Raw genomic sequence first — 14,713 nt, forward strand, 5'->3', positions numbered from 1 at the left:
TGGTGTTAAGTGCATCTTCACCCAGAGGCACCCTACGTGCTGCCAGGTCACTGCAGGTAGATACGAACAATGACTGTAGCTTCACATAAGCCTGCTAATTTCTCTCCCTCCTTCCAACTCTTTTCTACCATACTGGTCACTGTCCATGCCACTATTAGAGCTTCTTTGCTCACTTATTTTTAGACCTCTGGCCCTTATTAATATGCAATGTTCCTTGGGAAAGAAAACACCTGAAGTTCTTAATCATCAATATCTAAGTATCAACAAATGCCAGATCCTTTATAAAAAGCCCATCTTGTTTGAGGGAAAGTAAAGCTTTCAGGCAAGAATGAGGGTCATGGGGTGCAGCCCAAGATTATCATCTAGATTTGGTTCTGGCTGTGCACATCACAATCACATCCGGACTCCAGTTTGGGGATTTCTGGGAGACATTCCACGTGAGATATCCAGTTCCCTAGAGGAACTGGGGTGGCTGCAAGCCAAGCCTTGCTACTCTATGCAATTGAAACTGTGGTCCCTGTAAGTCAAATACCACTCTTTTTCTTTTTTTTGTTATCCTATTTGGATTAATAATGCAGAGTGCTGTAGTTCAGCTGAAATGACTTGAGGTCTGTTTGTGAGTCAGGTACAGTGGTCACTGTGAAAAACATATTAGTCTTAGTCTTGGCAGTAAGGAAATAATCTCTAGAGCCCCTGTTTCAGAAATGGCACAAAAATGGAATGGACAAATATGAAAAGTAGATGATGGATCCACAGTGATTTAATTCTTGGTGATATTTTCATTTTATGCGAATACCAAAAAGAAGAAAAAAAAAACCTGGCTATTTGAAAGAAAAACAAGAACCAAAAAAAAAATATATATTTAGTGTTTGATCAAGCAAGAATCCTTTCACACATCTGCCAAGAGAGTTACTAATAAAACAAATATAGATGTTAAATAAAAGGCCCAAGTACCAAAGAGCAAAATTTAATGAAAGCCAGAACTGTTAAGTATGGATTCCTGTTGAGAAAAACGTCAATCTCTTTCAGAGTTTTCCCAATGCTCTATTTTTAAGAAAAGTGTAGTAAAAATACATAATACAAGTTAACTTTTTTCTTGCTTTTGTTTTTGCTTCACCCCTCCACTGATGAAAAGCATCTTCCATTGGAGTCTTGGAACCCCTGGCAGCAGAGATCCTCATTTCTAGCACAGTCTCTATCAGATCACATTACTGGTGGGCTCAGTGGCTGGAGAGGCATCTTACCAGGCCAAAGGCAAAAGGTCTTTGAAGCTTGTTGATGGTAGAGGGTTATTTCCAACTCTTCCGAGATGCGGACTCCCTAATGGTGGGTCATGTCAGATTCTGCAGTGGTAGGCTGAGGGCTGAGAAAAATCTGGTGCAAGGGCAGGGTGGTGTGGGGGTAGGCATCAGCTGGCAGTAGTGAAAAGTGATAATTCATCTTGAGGGTCCTGCTTCATGGACCATGCCCGTAATACACGTGAGAGACTGAATGACAACACTTGAATTAAAAGGGTGAAGAATTTGATTTTGGAATGACTCTTTGCTATGGCTGATGACAGAAGAATGGGAGAGACATAGAGATGGTGGGTGTCCACTGAGAGAATCCATAGATAAAGCCAATCATTCCGCACCTACCCCAAGGTAGGCTCCAAAACCTTTAGCATGTCAATTGCTAATGATAACCCCTAGCAAAGAAGACTGGATAGAAGTAGAGGGTAAGGAAACAAGCCAGAATATGGTTATCAATAAAAGCCAATGACACATGGCACACACTGAATCATGCACCTAGGAGAGTGGATGCTGGAGAGCTGGAAGCCAATTGCACCAAAAATGAGAGTTGGGATCTCCAAGAAAGCTGTGTGCCAGGAACTGCCCCTTCCAACCAAAGCTGCAGTCAGCCCTGGGCTTCTCTCCATGAACCATGCCACTTGTCCAATCTTGCTTTAGTTCAGCTTTGTAGTTATAATCATGGGTGTATCGATTCTGGTCACTGGAATACAATGTCCTCATTCTCTCTTAACCAGAGGGAAGGTCAGCCTCCTTGGGTTAGAAGTTGGGATCACGGATCTTAAGGTCCCCCCATGTCAACATCAACTTAATCGATCTCCCTATCCTTCTTCAAATAGTTCAGCCTTGGGTATCTTGCTTTCTCAAGATGACACAGCATTATCTGGCCACATGCTAAAACAATATATTAACATAGAAATCCAAGTTCTCTGCATCAGCATAGTCCTAAACTTCATATTTGGTTTCTCAAACCTAGGACAGGGTGCACCATGGAAAGCTCTGTTGAATGTGGGCTTTAATGAGGCTTCCTCTTCCAAAATTCTTCCATCACCTTCCTTTTGCATTTAGCTTGCATAGCATTGCCCCCCACATCAGAGGCTCCACAGAGAAAGAGTCTACTCCACAGTGGGGTTCCTGCTCATATGTTAAGCAAAGGAAAAGCGGGAATCATGGGTGATATCTTCCCAGCTGTCAGCTCATCCCAAGCTCTACTTGGTTTAGGAGGCCAATCACCCTTCAGCCACCAGAGTGCCTTTGAGCCTGAGCACACCAGAAGGACATACTTCTCAGGGCTGAGGTTGACTCTGTGAAGGAGTACACCATACCACCTATGGCCCATAGTGCTTATACATTAAAGGGAGCTTTTTCTGAGCAGCAGTAACTTCAGGAGTCCTCCTCTGACTGCCCTTGCCCTTGCCCTCTCCATCACCCTCATGCTGAGTTGCTTTTCACATGTGTTCTCAACTAAATCAGTGCTTAGGCAGTGCCCCACCTGGGAAAGGCAGCCCAGTTCTGCAACAATGTCTGTCTCCATCCAAGGCTCGGGGCCAAGGAGTGGAGGGGAACGTGGAGAAGCCCCCATGGTGAATTAGTTTGAAGGTTGCTTTTTTCCTTTTGCTTGCTTGTAAGGTGGAACAAATCTTGAATTTCCAATCTGAAAACTGAAGCGGGATGGGTAGGGAGTTGGGAATAAGAAGTGAGGAGAAGGAAAGGGCCTAACAGAACCTGCAAACCATGGGTATTAATTAGTAAGGAAAAAAATTGCACACACTAACACACATTAACAACTGAATTAAAAGAAAACAGTGCAGTTTCCTCATTAGTGCTCCAGTGGCTCCATCGTCAGAGACACAGGCTTCATTAGACAGGGTTACCTTCCCTTATTGCAGTACAGTGCTATATATCATCCTCACTTAGCAAACGGAAAAGGGTGAAAGAACATCAAAAAAGGAAAAAGGACAGCAAAATGGGTTTTTCAATTCTTCAGGAAAATCTGTTGAATCGTCCTCCTTGTGGTCGCAGTGGTTGGTGGTGGTTGCGTTTCATTTTGTTGTTGTTTTTGGCACTGAAGGGTTTGGGATGGGGCTGGGGGAGCCTAAGCCTGCTCCCCAGGGGTCTCCGTCTGCTCCAGTTACAATCCTGTGGCTCCCAAAGGCATCCCTGAACTGTGGCTCATGCAGGGAATTGATTGCATGGACTTGGGGAAGTCGTGGCTGACCACCCGGCCATTCTCTCCACTGCCACCGCCGCTGGCTCCTGCCCCGCTGTTCCGGGGGAGGGTCGATGTCCGTATGGCTTCATTGATGGATTGCTGTGGGATCAAACAGAAACCCTTTTCAGGAGGACCGGGGGTTCTTCCCCGGGTCCTTGGCAATGACTGGCAAGGGGAATGAGTCAAGACTGGCCTTAAAATGGAACTCCAACTCTCCTCCTCTATCCAACTCCTTTTCTATTCTAAAATGCTAATCCTGACTTCCCAGGAACTCACAATACTGGTGCGTGGCTCTGGACAAGTCTGATCCCCTGTCTGAGCCCCAGGTTTAATGATTAATGAGGTATGCTAGACTGGGTGAGTTCCTTGCTGGTTCTTAATTTCAGTGATTCCTAAAGGTCGAATATGTCGTTGGTATTATTGATGATGATAAATGTAGCAACACAATCCAGTGGAAAAGCTGCTGGGAAGGGGGTTTAGGAAACTTGGATTCTAGTTCAGGTTCTCACATCAACTACTTGTGTGACCCTGTGCATATCTCCTTACTGTTCTAAACCTTTTAAGTCTGCATGTCTATGACATGTGATTATCCGTGCTCCTATAGACTTTTGTTAGCAAGAATGGTGCTACTGCATGAAAAATGCTTTGGCATGTTAAAAGACATTGAGGGTGTGTTTCGTTGTGTTAAAAGACTGCCTCAGATTTACTTCAGGAAAAATGCTATCCTACCTGTAGCAGCATGTGTTAAGGGAATGAAGGACTTTTTTGAATAAAACAATATGCAAGATGTAATTGGAAAGGGGCATGTGCTAAAGAAAATGAGAATGCATTCCAAAGATCATCTGTGTATCAGCTGCGTTCCATCAGCATGGAGAATCTGCACTTCTAGGGGGACACATCAGATCAGTGCCACGAAGCTTGGGATTTCTAGAATGTTGGAATTCTAGATCTGAAAAGGATTTTAAGGATGACCCCCGAGTCAGATGAGTTAAGTGGGATAGTCAAGATCACAAGGTAGATCTAGAACCATATCCTATTAGATAAGAGGAAGGGTTCTGTTCAGAGTTCCTTTGGAGAAAGAAAATTCATGATATGAAATCCAAACCCTTATCTCTTCCTGTCCACCTCTAGTTTCCCATTTAGAGACAATCATAGAATTTTTGGGATGAGGTTTGGTTTCTTGATGGAAATCAAGATAAGGCAGAGGAATTATCTATGGGTTGGGAAGTTTCTTTCTCTAAGACCAACCCTACCCTTTTTTTTTAAGGCTTACTCTGTTCTCACCTCCGTTTGGAAGTCTTCCTAGATTATACCAGGCTACTGCAAGTACTGGCCCCTCTCATCTGATACTTGTGCATTATGCATCCTCTAATAATGGTTCCACCTCAGGTGTCTAAGTTTTGTCTTCTGTTAAGAGAGTTGTTTGGCCATGTCTTCTCAATCCTCAGCAAGCTCCCGGAGTGTCCAGCATGCAATTAGATGCATGATAGATTTTTTGAATTTGTTTAAGAAAAGCCAACTACCTAGGTTCCTTCTCACAAACTCTATGGCTTTCTTACTTGCATATTGCCGTGATTCTAGTAACCAGAGAAGTCAGTCAACCTACTGTGGCCAGACAGAGATAAACAGGGAAGATTTGACCTAATTTTTATTTTTTCTGCTATCCTTCTATTACTGGCAAGCAATTCTGACAATATTCTAAAATGTTCTCTCTTTTTAAAATCCATGATTCAGACAGATTTGCCCCATATGATGCTCCACCCACGCTGGTTCTGTCTCCTCCTCAAACCCTGGGACTTGATTTATTTACATTCTTCCTTGGCTGTCCTCCACTGCAGAGGAAGTGCGACCTGGATTGAATTCTTCTAAGTCAAAGGCCAAATAAATGCTACAGCGATGCCTCATGAAGGAAATGTGAAATGAAAACATGAGGAATTAATGGTTACTTATTCTCACCTAAAAAAATGTTGAAAAGAAAGTAACACTTTATTTATATCTGTGGGAAATATGGAAACTTCTATAGATGAGCTTGGAATGTCTATCCTTCAGGATTTTTCTCTGCCACATCTCTTTAATTAAAAAAATTTAAAGTTTGCACAGATCACCTTGGCTTTTGTTCCCCCCAAAACTCGCATATGCCCATAATATTCCACTGAAGTTGGTGGTGCTTCACGAATTTATCTTAAAGAGCAAGATTGATGGCACAGTTAACGTTGGGGCTTGCCAAAGTCTGAGATAACAGCCAGACAGGTAACTAAAAACTTCCAAAGTGACACAATTAGAATTGGTTTTCAAGGAAGCTGAGGGCTTCTCAGAGTTGGGTGACTCCATGCCCCCATCGTGGGTGGGTACTGCCTTTTTACTGGTTTCCTTTCTAATGCATTTATGGAATCTCAGGAAAGATGAACAGGGTCAAAACTTTGGAGTGGAATGCAATGCTAAAGGTGAACTAGATCACTAGTTCTCAAACTTGGTTGCACATTGGATTCACCAAAGTTTTGGGGAAAAAATCCTGATGCCTGAATCCTACCCTAGAGATGCTGACTTAAGAGGTGGGGCGTATGTAGAGTTTTAAAAGCTTGAAGGTTGAAACACACTCATCTAGTTTATCCCACTCATTTTACAGAGAAACTGATGACTTATAACTTACGACTGACTTGTTTAAGGTAACTTAGTGACAAGGCAGATGACCTTCTAAATGTGGTTCTTCCTACCCGCTATAGCTAAGCAGTCCTAAGCTGATGTCATTCCTCCTCTCGCCTTTGGGAAAGGTGGTTCTCTTTTGCTTAACCTTGACATACCAGCCATTCTTAAACTCCATCTGTGTAGTTGTGGTCATTGTTGTTTTTGAAACTGAGACGCAGAAAAGGATGAGTGAAAAGTCTAACTTCAAATCTCCCCAGATTGACTCTTCAGAGACTCATCCCTCTAACAGTGACTACATGCGAGCTTCTCAGCCACTTGCTTTTCTAAGAAAAGTCCGCCCAGCCTCTTGCACATCACAGGACATCCTAATAAAATCTTAAGACTCATAAATGACCTCATCTGGGCATGGGTGGGAGGAACCAGAGTGACCACCGGCTGCGGAGGGTGCTCTCCCTGTGTTATCAGGTCTCTCAGCCTCTCATTAATCCAGGGAAATATGCAGGCCCTCAGCTGCTGTTGCTTAAACACGCCCCATGTTAGCACAGCCACATAATTTTGAAAGGTCAGCAGCTCTCCTGGGGTTGGGAGAGGCTGGGGATTATTTTCCTTTGGGAGCGAGGTGGTGAATAATAAAGACTCTGGTTGTCCTTGATATCAGCTAAGCACTCGGGTTCTAGTCTGTCCTCTCATGCAGAGGGGAGAGGGAGGGAGTCTGAGACCTTATTCAATTTGGAATATGTCTTAGGTTATATATTTTTGCTATGATGTGACAATTTAAACTATATTCAAATGCTGTGGGCTGCCTGAAGTCCCTCTCTGAGTCCCCCACTCGCATGTGCCACCCCCTTTCCCTCAGTCTCTCTGTGTTTCCGACTCCCTGGCCTTCTCCCCATTTCTGGGCAAGAGTTTGAGTCTTTGGGTCTCCAACACTTGTGCAACCTTGGCTGGTAACTCTCTTGCTCTGGTTCATGCCTTTTGTGCTTGAAGTCTGTTGAATATCACTTGCTCAGGGAAGCTACTCTGACCTCCCCAGCCCCCACTGTCCCATCAGGACAGGCCTCTGCTCTATACGTGACAGCACTGGGCGTTTTTTTTCACTAACACGCATTGAACGTGTAAATGCTGCTCAGTCTCTGTCTTCCCCATCGGACTCTCAGCTTCCTGAGAACAGAAGCTGTATCTGTTTTGTTTCTGACGGTATCCCCAGTGCCAAGCATTGCCTAGCATACAGTGGTGCTCAGTATGTCTTTGTCTTTTTGGAAGGGACACCTGTAGGGTGCCTTCCCACTGTCTCTGTGACACTTGTCCTGTGTCCTGCTCACTGACATATCAAAGAGACTCAACAATGCATAAAAAGGGATCAAATACCATAGTCAGCCTCAACAACTAGATCAGGTGAACCTAAGGGTAGGGCTACATTTCATTTGTCTTCGTGATCAGCACAGTGCCTGGGACTGGAGGGACACATAGTAGGGGTTCAAAATGATCTGCTGCCATATGGTTGAAGCAGGAGAGAGAAATTTAGGAGAAGTGGCTTGGCTAGTACCAAGAGCCCTGGCTTTGTGGAGGCCAGGCTGGAGGTCTAATTCCTCCTGTTCATCCAGCTACTGGTTTGTGTGACCTAGCTAGGACAAGCTACGTAGTTTCTCTGAATCTCTACTTCTCCATCTGTAAGACTGCAAGAACAACGCATTACATGGTTAATGGAAATGTACAGAAAGCATTTTGAGCTTAAAAGTTATTAAAAGAACTGTCTTTCCTTCTTCCTTTCCTTTCTTCTTTCTCTCTCTTGTGTCCTTTTTCTTTTCTATGCCTCTCTTCCTACTCCTCTTGTCTGTAAAGAGTGGAGAAAGGCCCTTTAAGTACTGTTGAGACTGAGAAACTGGCCCAGAACTAGTTTAGGGGCTCAAGGCCTGAAGAGCTGGCCAAATACTGTGATTAAGGAAAGAAACAAGGGTGAAAGTTCCTGCCAAAGGTCCTTGTTACCATCGATTTGGGTCTCTGTGTGAGGTTGGGGGCTGCACTTCTGAAAAGAGCTAATTGCTTTTGGAAAAGGCAAAGCACAGTATAATAAAGAGATCTGCGAAGTTGGAAAGTCTGAGAGGCAAGTGGAATACACTCCACTTATCTCTTTCGGATAAGAAAGGAGTTGATGGAGCTTTAACAATTAAGGGCTGGGTTAGTTAATAAAGTATCTTTTCTGCTGCCTGAAGATTAGAAATTCTATTAGGAAGCTCAGCGAGTTGGGCAGAAGTCATGCCAATCACTGGAAATAATTATAGAAAATTGGGGTGGAAGACATTGAATTAATGATTCCAAGGGACTCTGATGTTGGCTTCTGAGAAATTAACATCTTCATTGTAAAGGGAAGGGTGAGAATGTGTCCAAGAAGCTATGCCTTGACTCGATGGCCTCTTGTAGAGATTTCTGTCTTAACCTGAATATTGTGACTTCAGTGGTAAAGGTCGACATTGTCCTGGTTTTAAGAGGATCCCATCCTTTGGCTGCCCTGGTACCACCACCTGGCACTGGCCATGATTAGTAGGAGCCACGGTTATCCCAGAGGAAGGGCTGGATGTCCAGGAGGTTTCCAGCTTGGTGGATGCTTAGTCTCATCACATTTTGCGAGCATAACCAGATGGGGCCCAAACTACCTTGGATGGCATTATTTGTCATTCCTGGACTGGGTGCTTTTGATGGCGACATTTCCTTAAACTAGGAGCAGCTCCCTCCCCTCATGCCTTGTCTCATCCTCCAGGAGACTTTGTCCTCCAGATACAATGCCACAGTCATTTTACTAACACTTACCCTGGGTGTGGGGGATGTCCAAAAAGAAGTGAAACATAGCTTCTTACCTTAAGGAACTCACATGCTATACAGCTCAAAAAACCTAGCACATGTAAGTAGGGGCAATAAAAGGAAAGTTTTAAGGAGGATGTAGCTGGCCACTAATAACAGCTATTATCATAAATGCCAGTTATCATTGTTGTTATTATTATTTATTGAGGGCTTCTCTGGCCCAGGCATATTACCAAGTCCTTTATATCCATTATTTCATATAATCCTCACAACAATTCTATAAGGTATGTACTATTGCTGCTCCCATTTTATAGAAAGTGAGGATCAGAGAGTTACTAAAACTTGTCCAAGATGACACAGTTAATAAATGGAGCAGATAGAATTTATGCCCAGACATTCAGTCTCCAGAGCTTGTTCTCTAGACCACTACATGGCACTGTGTCCTAGGGGAGGACACTCCTGTGATCTGTGCTGTGTCCTAGGGAATAAGGAGCTCCTATGATCTAAACTGTGTCCTAGGGGAGGAGGAGTCCTGTGATCTGTACTGGGCCGACTCTGGGCCTCTGGTTGAGGTCATGGTATGCAGGGAACGTTTTGGGGGATTGAATGGGTCATAGCTCACCTAACTCTTGTCCTGCCCCCCTCTTTGCCACTGAAGTAGCCTTTCCTCACTTTGAGGGTAGGATAGGAGAGTCTTTAGGCTTATGATTTGGATGGAATGGGCAAAGAAAACTTTGTGTAGGTTCTAGGAGTCCTAGCTGTGTTCAGCTGAGCTCCTTGGAGGTCTACACTTGGTTTAGGGTGTGAAGCCCACACTTTTGCTGTCTTTGCCTTTTCTGAGAGGACCTAGTGATGGGTGAGCTGGTCAAGGGTAGGACTGAGGTGTTCCTAGGTCCACTGGCAAAATGCCATTGTGCTTCTATAACTTAATTGTTCCTTGTTATTATATCTCAAGGAGGTTGCCTTTTAAATGGGCCCATGCAACAGAGCACAGGGTGAGGGATCAGCCTGCACAAACGCACATGGGTGGGAAGCACGAGGTGGGTGGCTGGGTGTGGAGTCTGTGAGGAGAGCAGATTGTTGGGGCCAGGAGGGGGTGGTAGGCTGGAGCTATGATGTAGAAATGCTGAATGCCAGGACAGAAGGCCTTCCCACCCCACCTCCACCTCCCATATACAGAACTGAATACAGAGTTTCCAAACACAAGGGCAAATGTGTAGAGTTGTCTTCTCCAGGGGTGACCCTGGAGGCATGAGTAAGACTGAGGGCCTAAGGCAGGGAGAGGCTGGGCAGGAGGCTACGTTTGTGATCTGAGAGTGGGTGTGCTGAGCTTGGGGGCAATGGCCTCTTGAAAAGTGAGATTCTTAAGGAACATTCTTGGAAGGCAGATTTTACCAATGGATCTTGTTATTTAGTCTAAGCTAAGGTAACAGTCTAGGGCTAGGCCAACATGCCACCACTGGTACCTTGCCCAGAGTGACTGTACTTCTCTCCTCTTCTCAGTCTCAACCCCACCTATCCTTCTAATTACAGCCTCTCGCCAGAAGCCTTCTCCAATTTCTTCCTCCTCTAAATTCCTATCGTCCTTCCTATTTATAGCATATGTCATCTTATTGAGTAATTTTTCTGTGCCTTTCTTTCTTTTCTCCTTTCTTTTCTTCATCTTTTTTTTTTTTTTTTTTCCCATTAAAGACAGAGTCTTGCTATGTTGCCCAGGCTGGATTCAAACTCCTGGACTCAAATGATCCTTCTGCCTCAGCCTCCCAAGCAGCTGGGACTACAGGTGTGCACCACCATGCCTGGCTTCATCTGTGCCCATTTTTTTGTTGAAGTGCAAAGGTGCTGAAGGTCACAGATTGCCCCTCAGCCCTCTCTGCTTCCTCATGATACTTTGCTTGTGGTATTGTTCACATGACTAACTTCCATAAATATTTTCTTACTGCAGCTAAACGATGAAATACGAGGAGCCTTGGAAGTCATTTAATCCAAAATCCCTTTAGGTGCTTGAGTCCACATCCCTGTCAGGAATTAGGCTTCCTGTACTTGTGGACCCTCAGTGATGGGGAGCTTGCTACTTTTTGGGATAGTCTATTCCATCTGTGAGTAGCTCTGTTAGGAAAGTAGGTTTTGCATATTGTGTTAACATCTATTCTCTGTCGCTTTTAGTCCTTTGTTCTTGTTGTATACTTTGAGACCCCATAGAACTGGTCTGTTTTCTTTCCTGTCTGGAAAGTGCTCATATTTTCACACACCGCCCTTAAATCCCACACCATGCTTCTCTCCTCTCGTTCCCTTCAGCTGCATTTCATGTGGTTTGGGGTCATCCAACTATTCGTCTTACCTTTCTCTGAGCGTGATCCTCTAGCCAAAGTCTACCTCACAGTGCTGAAACTGAGAAAAGACCCAGTTCGCCAAGCACCACAGGATCAGCACAGAGCAAGGCAGACTTCCCCTCCTCTCTTTTGGGAGCTACACTTCTATTGATGCAGCTTCAGAGAGAACCAGCCTTTGTAGTGCTCACTCTTGCCTCCCGCTGTGCTGACCGTCCACTCCAACCCCTCACCTTTAATCTCACTGACCCCTCTCTGGCTGGTGCCATTGTTCTCTGGGGCCTTGTATTTTCCCCGACACACCCCGTCTTCCTTCCTTTCTGATGGCTGCCTCTGTCCCTGTCACTGTCCCCCTAAGAGCTTTCTGCTTCCCGTCTTGGGCTGGCTGCAATCACTTGTCACTCCCCCCCTGCCCCTTCTAGCAAAGAGACCCCAGGAAACCCAGCTATATCACAGAACAGTTTAAGAAAAAGGCCTGGGAAGACGATGCCACCTTCATCCGCTTGGATTCGCTACGGGATTTGTAGCAGAACTCGATTAAGGCAACCAGCATGGCTAGTCCGAGTCCTCCGATCAGGATATAGAACACGCCCGCCACATTGCTGAGGCTCAGAGCGCTTGTCTTGTCCTAGGAAGGGAAGGAGGGGAGGGGGGAGAAGAAAGTGAGGCAGGAGGCTGAAGACCACCCGAGCAACAGCATATTTACACACATACGCTCAACCCCACACCCTCTTTAACATTCGCAGTAGTTGGAACGGCTTTTTATTCATCGATCCAGTGTTAAACATTCCCCAGGGAAAAAATGTATTAAATTTCCAACCATCCTTGGTTTTGTTGAATTTTTGTTTCCCCCTCCTCAACCTTTTCTGGGGTGGGAGATGCCACAAGAAGTTCAGGGCATCTTGTACCAGGGTCTGTGCACCCTCAGATTTACCCCATTCTTTCAGAAAACCACATCCCTTCTTTCTCAGCTCTGTGCCTGCCCCCTTCCCTCTGTTGCTCAGCAACGCATTGGCCTCGCTCATTGTTTATGTCTCCAAGCGTTTTTCTGAGACTTGGTACTTAAAATGAACTTTCCCCTAGATGTGCATTCGATTTCAATTTAATAAGACAGTTATTGTACGTATACTAAAGACCAACTGATATATACATTAACTTGCTGCTCTGAGTCCCAATTTAGGGGCAAAAAACTGGGGGGCTTGGAATAGTAAAAAGGCGCTGAGATAGAAAAATGACTCTATTAAATCCCAATAATTATGCTTAATTGGTGTCATTTTTCTATTGGTGGTGCTTGCTAAAAACACTGTAGGCAGACCCAGGTGGCTGAATTTAGAAATCTTTGTTGCCTACAGTAAAAGATCTTGCACTGGTTTTGGATGAGCAGGGTGACCGAGAAGGGGGCTTAATTCCTCGGAGCCTGGGAATAAGTACTTGTGTCCAATAGGGGGTGGACAGAGCTCACCCTGCAGAGCCTCAGGAAGGCCACTGATCTGGTGAGACCATTCCCAAGTTCTGTCACCTCCAGTGGGATTCAACAGTGTGGGACTAAGGGACAATACTTTTCCAGGTGTGAGAACACTCAAGCAAAACTGGTGGTCACGGTGGGAGGTGACGGCTCAGGAAGAGGGACAAAGTGCTCCATCTACTTCTTGACACAGGTAAAAGAATATCTTTGCATCTTGGAAGAATACTCATCCCTGGATGAGTGGTGTTTCTAACACCTTTGTTTATATTATAGTATTTGTTCAGGTACAACAAGTGTCTCATTGAATTCAAATTAAATGCCTGCCTCAACTACCATAGGCACATGTCATCGTTGGCTGGTTGGTGGCACTGGATAGGGTATGGCTATTACACCTCTCCATGTGTTCCTTTTCAGGTGGGGCTGTAGGTGAGCCACGGGGTGGATGGTATTGCCCTAGGGACTCCTCTGACATCTGTCTATTAGAATCTGGGCATGTGGAAAGGAATCTTCTTTTGACCAAGTCAGTGGCCTCTGCCCTAGTTCTACTTGGTGCATTGTACAGGAGTCAGCAGGGCTGAGCTTGGGGACTGCAGCTGGCAATAGCAGCATGCCTTGCGTCCCCAGGAGCAGCCTTGGCCAGCAGAGCTGTAGGATTATCTAAAGCATACCCCCTTGGTGGCTTCCTGTATTGCTAAAGCAGATGGCTCTTTGAATATAGGTTACACTTGGCAAGGCATAGCCTGGCTTTGGAAGCAGTGGAATGATTATTCAAAGGATTCAAAGGGGCAAAATTTCTCCTGCTCTGGTATAATGGCCTGATAAAGAAAATGTGCAAAAACGAGTCTGGTGCTTGGTTCAAGAGTTGGCTGCCCAATAAATTCCTACTTTACATGATTTTCAGAACACTCAAAATGTCTCCCTGTTTGTTGTGCAAGAGGCATGTCATTCTTCTGGAGAGGAGTTCTTCAGAGTCCTTGGGGGACTTGCGGCTAACAGAAGTTCCTGCAAAACTCTTCTGTTCACACAGCAGTAGGGGTGGGGTGGGAGGTATCTTAGTATATTATCAGCTCACACCTTAGCAAAGAGTGGCCAACAGTGAGGTTCGCAGGGGGGGCACCGTGAGACAGGGTGGTGCACAAGAAGGCTGGAGGCTGCTGACTTCACAAGCTGATGAGCCTTTCCGTCGCTGAGGCCCACCTTGTCACCTTGGTCACCAAAGCTGTTTTCTTCTTCATGGTCTTTTCTAAGTTCAACTTGGTTGTGAATGGCCTTCAAGGATAAGGGAGTGGTGGGTATCTTTTTCTTTTATTATCTTCAAAAGACCCTGAGAGGCTATCTGCCTCCCTGGCTGTAGAAGGTGAAGTTTTCACTTCTAATATATCTGGGAAGTGATTAGGATCAGCTCTTTATATGGAAGTGAGGGGAAGGGGCATGTTCTGTACAACTGCAGAAGGAGGAGGGTCCAGTGACTGCTTCTGTCTGGAGGTGGAGAGCGCCCCTCTCTTCTGAAGGAGGTCACTGACCCAGCGAGATGGCAGTGTGTGTTGGGGGGGGATGTTGGGGGACACATTCCATACAAACAGGGCTGCTGGATGTACAGGAACTGCTACCTCTTGCAGGACCCACAGTGTCATTGATCCTTACATATGCTGACACAATTCTACAGTAGGAGGAAACAAGGAAGACCCCTGGAATCAAGGGGGGACCTGGGCCCTATCACCACCAACATTGGGTATAACATAACCATCCAACTTGGCATAATTTAATAGGGTGTGGGATGAAGGGCTGGTGTTGGTGTAGTCTTAGTCCAGATAGTTGAGGAGTTCCCATGTAGACAAGGTTTTGTGAGTCCCCTAATGTGTTCCATTAGCTTTTTGATAGCACCAGATTTAGATCTTTGTGAGGAGTCCCAAGGCCACAGTCCTCTGTTCAGTTGCTTTTACTCTCTTCGACACACTCGGTTGAAATATAA

The 14,713-nt window shown here is 45.2% G+C and overlaps 1 protein-coding gene across 8 annotated transcripts in view; it reads right to left on the reverse strand.

Moving 5' to 3' along the window:
• Nucleotides 1–744: 744 nt before the first annotated feature.
• GRIA1 (glutamate ionotropic receptor AMPA type subunit 1) overlaps nt 745–14,713 on the reverse strand; it is a 298,964-nt gene continuing 284,995 nt past the window's right edge. For all 8 annotated transcript variants that reach the window (XR_011235114.1, XR_011235113.1, XM_069484336.1 and 5 more), the window contains 2 exons: nt 11,770–11,904; nt 745–3,621 (listed from right to left, as the gene is read on the reverse strand). Coding sequence is in view for 6 of the 8 variants with exons in the window: in XM_069484336.1 (XP_069340437.1) it covers nt 3,421–3,621; nt 11,770–11,904 (336 nt within the window). In the remaining 2 variants the exon portion in view is untranslated. The remainder of the gene's footprint in view (nt 3,622–11,769; nt 11,905–14,713) is intronic.

Source organism: Eulemur rufifrons, chromosome 10 (genome assembly GCF_041146395.1).
Source record: "Eulemur rufifrons isolate Redbay chromosome 10, OSU_ERuf_1, whole genome shotgun sequence".
In the NCBI taxonomy this organism is placed as follows: domain Eukaryota; kingdom Metazoa; phylum Chordata; class Mammalia; order Primates; family Lemuridae; genus Eulemur; species Eulemur rufifrons.